General features: G+C 31.4%; 1 protein-coding gene across 2 annotated transcripts in view; it reads left to right on the top strand.

Annotated features, from left to right (window-relative positions):
* The first annotated feature begins 2,223 nt into the window (after window positions 1-2,223).
* Window positions 2,224-8,795, top strand: part of LOC136840610 (centromere protein V-like) — a 60,735-nt gene continuing 54,163 nt past the window's right edge. Inside the window, exon 1 of one of the 2 annotated variants that reach the window (XM_067107316.1) lies at window positions 2,224-2,512. Coding sequence is in view for 1 of the 2 variants with exons in the window: in XM_067107311.1 (XP_066963412.1) it covers window positions 6,712-6,714 (3 nt within the window). In the remaining variant the exon portion in view is untranslated. Of the gene's footprint in view, window positions 2,513-6,404; window positions 6,715-8,795 lie in introns of those variants that run through there. The other variant, XM_067107311.1, reaches the window with a different exon arrangement.

Genomic DNA, 8,795 nt, shown 5'->3' with positions numbered 1-8,795 from the left:
ATTTATACGTATATATATATATATATATATATATATATATATATATATATATATATATATATATATATATATATATATATACTATATATGCTATATATGTGTGTGTGTATATGTGTGGATATATATATATATATATATATATATATATATATATATATATATATATATATATAGAGAGAGAGAGAGAGAGAGAGAGAGAGAGAGAGAGAGAGAGGAGAGATAATGCATGCATTTTATTTAGAATTCAGTAGTTGATATCTGAAGTATTTATTATTACTTCTATAATAGATTTTAAGATTTTTTCACATTTTTATATTTGTCATTTATGTTATTATTATCTAAATCTTCAATATTATTATTTTGTTATTATTTTTCATTGAGGGGGCACGTGCCCAGGTGCCCTACCCTGGATCCGCTAATGTGCATGAGGTCTGCATAGGTTCTGAAAATCTTTTATCACAGGGACACACTGCTCAAGCTGACCCCCATGTTTACCGTTGGTCAATGAGTGATAACAGATGATTCGTATCTACACAATAACGCTGAAGTACTTAAAAAAAAATATACAACAGAATCCTCGAAGATACGCGTTTTGCAACTATGAGAAATAATAAGAAATTGCTGTATTTATTTCCATACGTAGGCCTACATGAACTCTGAGCCATGTGTCTTGAATGGGGTTTAATATTAAACGCACGGTCTATATACAATTCTTTAAATCTGCAAAGGCAAGATACGTGGATACTTGAATCTGCAAACAGACCCTAAAGTTAGAATACCATGCCTCTTTAAAATTCTTCTTTTATCAACTTACAGCCTTGTTATCTTGTACCGAATCAAATCTGCTGGAGACCTCAGCAATCTTGTAATCCCTGTTGTCTACATGTATCACCATGAGTCAGGAAGGACAGATCTTGAGCAAAACTTCGAAATTTCACTATCTGGAATCAGTGAGATCACTTTGATTTTCCCGGAGAGATATTCGGCTGCCGTGAGCTTTGTTCAAATTTGAAAACGTTGAATCTTGTCAGGGAGGGTGTCGAATGAGGCAGCTCCGAACTCTTGTGTGACGCAACCAAAGAGCTGTTTCTCTCCCGCCTCTCCCCACCTCTCTCTCTCTCTGTGTGTGTGTATGTATATATATATATATATATATATATATATATATATATATATATATATATATATATATATATATATATATATATATATATATATATATATATATATATGTGTGTGTGTGTGTGTGTGTGTGTGTGTGTGTGTGTATGTCTGCAATTTAAAAGTAAGAATACGTACAAAGAGAAAGTTGCCCATTCTTTTAGTCGTGGTTCATAAAGCGAATGACGAACGGAAAAATACAAGAAAAAAAAAAAAAAAAAAAAATATATATATATATATATATATATATATATATATATATATATATATATATGTGTGTGTGTGTGTGTGTGTGTGTGTGTGTGTGTGTGTGTGTGTATTTGTATGTCTGCAATTTAAAAGTAAGAATACGTACAAGAGAAAGTTGCCCATTCTTTTATCGTATTCATAAAGCGAATGACGAACGGAAAAATACAAAAAAAAAAAAAAAAAAAAAAAAAAAATATATATATATATATATATGTATGTGTGTGTGTGTGTGTGTGTGTGTGTGTGTATTTGTATGTCTGCAATTTAAAAGTAAGAATACGTACAAGAGAAAGTTGCCCATTCTTTTAGTCGTGGTTCATAAAGCGAATGACGAACGGAAAAATACAAGAAAAAATGTAAACCGTAAAAGGTAAGCAGGAAGTACCATTGACCTCCAAAAACCAGCCTTCTCTCTATGACGTCACTCTTATTATCATCCCTGTCTGACGAAACCTGTTTCACCAGGCACACCTTTATTATCCGTAGCCCATTCTCATCCATAGGATACCCCCAACTAATCAGAAGGCATCATCTACCCAGGCATGTTTCTCCTCATGCTCTATCCTTCCTCTTCTTTTTAATTCACATTAACTAGACGTTTCTTGAGTTTCGGCCGTTTTCGTTTTCCATAAACAAGGAAATTGGCGTTTCTTGCGTATGTTTTCCCTGTTTTCGTAATTTGGTCGATCTACATTCCTAAAAATTGTTGGCGTCGTTCTCTACCATTCATGGGCATTAGTATGACGACTAAATTCACGCGGCACTGATGACTGAAATGGGGTTAGCTCGGTGGAATTGCTGAAGAGAACGAATAGGAAAAGGCGAACCATTGCATGCGTTTGTTTACGTTCGGGTCACCCTGAATTCTGCCAGACTAGAGCGTGTTTGTGTCTATTGAAGGAAACAGTGGCAGTGCTGTGTACAATTAGTGCAACTGAAGTTTGAGCACCCTTAAAAGAAAAAAGACGGGGATTCCAGTCTTGTGAAGCTCCATCACCCATCGTATTAAATAAAAAAAAACACGAAGAAACACATACATGAACTAATGAAGCAGACTTGGTAATGACGGCAGTTTCTAGAGACAGTTGAAAGTGATTATGCAGTAAGTGAATTGAATTACAATATTTTTTGGACCTAGTTTTGTCCATACGAAGTTAGGCCACGTGAGCTGGTCTAAAATTAGGCCTGCCTACGTTAGGTTAGCCTAGCAAATCAGTTGGAGGTGGATTTTTTTTTTTTTTGCAATTTTTCTTCTATTTTTGTTGGGTAGGGGCAGGTGGGGGAACGTTTTGGTAATTAACAGTTACTAGCAGAAGTTGAAAGAAATTACTTGTGAAGTGAAGGCTTTGCTATTAATAAAACTTGCACAGCTGACATAGCCAGGCTTGCCCAAGCATATTTTGTACTGTAGCCTAGCCTAGTAGAATTGAATCATGTAATTTACAGGGATTTAACGTTGAAAGAAATTGCATGTGATGCATAGGTTTTGCTACTTTTAAAGTATTATGCACGTTTAATAGTAAATATACCCTTAGATTTCGTGTTAAGAATGAAAACAGTGGACAAGCGACGAGCAGGAAACAGGTTGTTACCATTACTTTTTTTTATCAAACTACTTTCTAATGATGGGTTATGATTAGAAAGCGGAGATTTAGGATCTTCTAATGGATTTAGATTTGCAGTAGTCGTAAATATTATGTTTTTTTTTTTAGAAAAACGCATGTAAATAATATTTTCGCTAAGAATTGTGGATAACTAATTTCACCTGGTCATCAAGCGTAAATTTTACGAAGTTCTTATTTACTTAAAAGACAAAGTTTTGAAATTACAGGCCATTGTTATGCCCAGCTGACAAGACTGTGCTAATATACGTGGCTGTGAGCATGAAGTATTGCCATTAAAGATTTAAAATGCACAGACAAACTTGATCTTTGCCATTTTCAAGGCTAAATTTATGTTCAGTTGTTACGATAACAGTTATCAGATCTCTGATTATTATCCATTTTATTCAACAAAACTTGCTTCAAAGAGGGTCTTCTTACTTCGTATATAATAATAATAATAATAATAATAATAATAATAATAATAATAATAATAATAATAATAATAATAATTATTATTATTATTATTATTATTATTATTATTATTATTATTATTATTATTATTATTATTATTATTATTTCACAGGGACAGTAGGAAATATTGAAACAAAAAAGTGAATGCAATCACTTCCCTGAGTGATTGAACAGAATTATAGCTACATAACTAGATTACGAACTCCAAGCAGTAAGCAGCAATAGATGAGAGGAGTTGATTTCTATATTTAAATGATGATTGTATAATTTAAATTAACAGGGAATATATATATATATATATATATATATATATATATATATATATATATATATATATATATATATATATATATATATATATATGTGTGTGTGTGTGTGTGTGTGTGTGTGTGTGTGTGTGTGTGTGTGTGTTTGTGTGTGAATGTTTGTATGTATGTGCGCTACAGCAATCTGACTGCTTGACAGACCCAGACAAAATTTAGCACACGGCCCTGATGTGCCCCAGGAAGTTTATAAGTCAAAATCAAACCCCTACCCCAGTGACAGATATCAAACACATAAACTGAGTGAAATTTTCGATTTTACCAATTCCGTCAGGTTTTCCTTCAGGTGCTTTATGGGTTGATGGTAATTTTTCGCATGGAGCGCTCCAGGTTTTCTTCCAGGCGTTGTCAGACGTATGATCAGAATTTACGTGAATTTTGATCATAATTTATGATAATTATTATTATAATTGTTAATTACCCCGATAAAATCAACACTGAAAACCTATATCGACCCGCTTTCTGTGTAACAGGAGACGAGAGAGCCTTCCCCATAATATAAAACCATGTAATTATGTGTGCGTGATACTTTCGATAGCCACAAAACCTCATAAATATATACACGCATAGGCTATATATATATATATATATATATATATATATATATATATATATATACATATATATATATATATATATATATATATATATATATATATATATATATATATTATATATATATATATATATATGTGTATAAATAAATACATACATGCATATATGAATAATATAAATAAATATATATATATATATATATATATATATATATATATATATATATATGTTTCTATATATAGATATAGATATGTTTCTATAGAGAGAGAGAGAGAGAAGATTGTCATGAAAATGCAAGCGAGCAGGGCTTTGTGCTCACTTGCAACTCGAAACATTTTGTATGCGTATATAATAAGTGGAAAGAAGTAACAATGAAAAGTATCACAAAATTTAAGCAAGATGGGATGTGAGTGAATTAGGGAGGTATCAAAAAGATAAAGAGGAGAGAGCAGCGAGAGTAAGCTGGAAATCAAGAAATCAGAGAGAGAGAGAGAGGAGAAGAAGGGGGAGGAGTTAAGCTGGAAATCAAGAAATCAGAGGGAGAGAGAGAGAGAGAGGAGAAGAAGGGGGAGGAGTAGGAGTAGGAATAAAGATACCAAAAGAATTAAATTCGGGAATTTTACCCGATGATTTTGTAGGAACGGAAAAAGACAATACAAACGAAATTTCGATGGTAAAAAGAAGGAAAATGGTAAGTTATAATTAAAGTAGGATAGGATATTGCGCTTTAGGCATATGAGGATCGTGACTTGTTATTTTCACGTATGAGTCTGAGTCACTTCAAAATCCCAGACTGCACCTCTATGTCATTCCACATTATTCACCTTCCTACTTCGGCTCCATTACGAACAATAATCATCTACGTATACAGCTTCAACCAGTTTTTAGTTGTCCGTAAAAGAAAACTACTGAGATGGCTCTTTGTCTGTCCGTCCGCACTTTTACTGTCTGCCCTCAGATCTTAAAAACTACTGAGACGTGGGCTGCAAATTGGTATGTTGATCATCCACCCTCCAATCATCAAACACTAAATTGCAGCCCTGTAACCTCAGTAGTTTTTACTTTATTTAAGGTTAAAGTTAGCCATGATCGTGCGTCTGGCACCGCGAGAGGTGCAACAATACATGCCATCACCTGGCCGTGGCTAAAAGTTTCATGGGCCGCGGCTGAGAGTTTCACTGGACGTGGCTGAAAGTTTCATACAGTATACGCTGTACAGAAAAGACGATTGCGCCGAAGAACCTTCGCGCATTATTAATTGTTTTTATTGCATACACATTCAAAGTTTTTTCTGCGTGTATATAAAATATATACTGTATATATATACATATATATATATATATATATATATATATATATATATATATATATATATATACTGTATATATATGTACACGTAATTGTAATGACCTCAAAGCCAACTTAACTTCTCGATTTCTTCTCATTTTGGATACAGTTGTCGCTATAAAGCCTAAGATCTAAATGAAGAAATCATAATGCCCGAGCAAGATTCGAGCCGGCATCTGGCATATCAGTACGAGGTCACATTATCCACCTAATCTTAGGTCAAGATAAGAGGTCATTGTGGTTTGATTATTACAGTTACATATGCATCTGGTAAAAAACGACCAGTAATTATATATATACAGTACATATATATTATATATATACATTTATATATAGGCTACATATATGTATATATATACATATATATTATACATACATATATAATTATATATGTGTGTGTGTATAATTAAATGACCTGGCCACCCTTCATAAGAGAAAAGATTTGTTAAAAAATAAAAGATGTTAGCAAGCATTTCTTTGCAAAAAATTCTACACTTCATTCATCATTTTGTTACATTTGTTTCAATGAGACGTAGGCAATAGGCTAATCAACAGTCACATGGCGTCATCTGGGTAGAAGAGGAAAACTAACAGGAGGAGAAGGAGAAAGGAAAGAGAGAGAGAGAGAGAGAGAGAGAGAGAGAGAGAGAGAGAGAGGGTAATAGGATATAAAAGAGACAGCGGATTGTTGAACGGAACCAGTAGCTAGCACACCGCAATCCGGGACGCTTCTTCCCTCTTCCTATTGTTCAGTCAGTAGCTCCGATAGCTTGCCTACCCCGCCAAGAAGAGCACCAACAGCATTCGAGGCGATCTGTTTACTTGCTCCGAGATCTTGATTCGGGTTGTTTCTGAAAATAAACAGGTTTTGGAAGGCGTTTGTCGCAGAGTGGCCGCATTGCTGTTCATATTTTCCGTTTGGTTTTGTCAACGGCTAGCGTAGGCGTAGGGCTTGTCTTCGGAGATTTTGACTGAGTGACTTCCGTTATTTGCTTGGAAAAATGGTGAGTTCGAAATTCTGTTTTCAGACTTTTTCTGCGTGTAGACATAATTGCTAAGTAGTAAGCAAATGACAGCAATAATTTCTAACTTTGAATAACTCGTAACATAGTCATTATTAGGATTAATCTCATTCGTCATTGTTTAAAAACCTTTATTAGATTTTGTTTCAGTTGTTTTTTAAAGTGCTGTCATACATGATCGACTAAGTAAAGAAAAATTCATTTTTATTGCTTACCGATCTGTCCGAGTTATATTCCTGTATATATTTATATATAAATATGTATATATATATATTTATATATATATATATATATAATATATATATATATTTATATAATATATATATATATATTTATATATAATATATATATATTTATATAATATATATATATATATATATATATATATATATATATATATATATATATATATATATATATATATATATAGATATATACGTTTATATATATACATACAGAGAGAGAGAGAGAGAGAGAGAGAGTTAATTAACGTACATACGCTCTGAGTGGCCAATAAAATAAACGAATTATTGGAAAAATTATAGGAAAGATAATTACAATATTAACGAAAACGGATTTCTTGAAAAGTAGTAACAACAAAAAATCAAAGATATGGGTCATAGGGGCTACTTTTAGGGTATCCCCAAGAGTCAGTTCCTTTTATAAATAATGTTTGCATTCTGTCTAGTGATATAAAACTGCAATGATCCTAATGCTTCTTTTAAAGTTTTCAGAAGGGATGGTCTTACTGCATGGGTCGTCATATATATATATATATATATATATATATATATATATATATATATATATATATATATATATATATATATATATATATATATATATATATATATATATATATATATATATATATATATATATATATATATATATATATATATATATATATATATATATATATATATATATATATATATATATTATATAAATATATATATATATATATATATATATATATATATATATATATATATATATATATATATATATAATTTATATATATATATATATATATATATATATATATATATATATATATATATATATATATATATATATATATATATATGCACATGACTTATATATAATATATATATGCATATATATACATAATTGTGTCTATATATATATATATATATATATATATATATATATATATATATATATATATATATATATATATATTTAAAATAAGTACTTTTTATTTAAAGGCACTTAGCCTGAGGTTATTTTTCATCTTTCTCTCTCTTTGCTTATTTTAAAGAATATGTAACACAAATATATACATATATATACACACATATATATGCATGTATGTGTGTATATATATATGTATATATTTGTGTTACATATCGTTCTTTAGAATCGGCAAAGAGAGAGAAAGATGAAAAAATAACCTCAGGCTAAAGTGCTTTAAATAAAGCTTTTAAAGTACTGATTGTTTATCGATTTCCTGAGAAAACGAAAATACAAAATAGGACATTCGTGGCGACACAATAGCTATAATTTTATTACTTCATACTTTGCTTGCTAAAGACAAACTTACGCGATATTTCATTCATTTTTGAAGGCATTTTTCTTGGATTTACTTCCTTCTGTAAACCTCTTGTACATACACCTTTTGCATGTACTTAACGTTCAAGTGGGCAGGGCCGATAACATCCACAGTTGAAGAGTCAATTGTTTTTAAGGGAGAAAGGGAGCTGGTTTGGTACGATACATGTATATGCCCTAAGTGATGTCAGGCAGGGCAGCCGATCGAGACTACGGTCTACCCCAGAGCCAAATCAAAGACCTTCAAAAAAGAAGGCATCGTGCTTACCCCATCCATAAAATGGGAAAAGGCACGTTAAAAGAAGAAGATAATATGTCTTATATTCAATCGATCTATATAACAGTTGTCAGTGTCAGATTCCGTTTATCATTTTAACACAGAACAAAATCAAAGACTTGTTAGATCGGTGAAAAAGATGATAACGGAACCGCAGTGAAGCATAATTATCAGTTATTTATCACGGAGCAAATAAGGGGGATCAAATTCA

The sequence above is a fragment of the Macrobrachium rosenbergii genome, chromosome 8 (genome assembly GCF_040412425.1).
Source record: "Macrobrachium rosenbergii isolate ZJJX-2024 chromosome 8, ASM4041242v1, whole genome shotgun sequence".
In the NCBI taxonomy this organism is placed as follows: domain Eukaryota; kingdom Metazoa; phylum Arthropoda; class Malacostraca; order Decapoda; family Palaemonidae; genus Macrobrachium; species Macrobrachium rosenbergii.
This window is presented reverse-complemented; position numbering and strand designations above follow the sequence as displayed.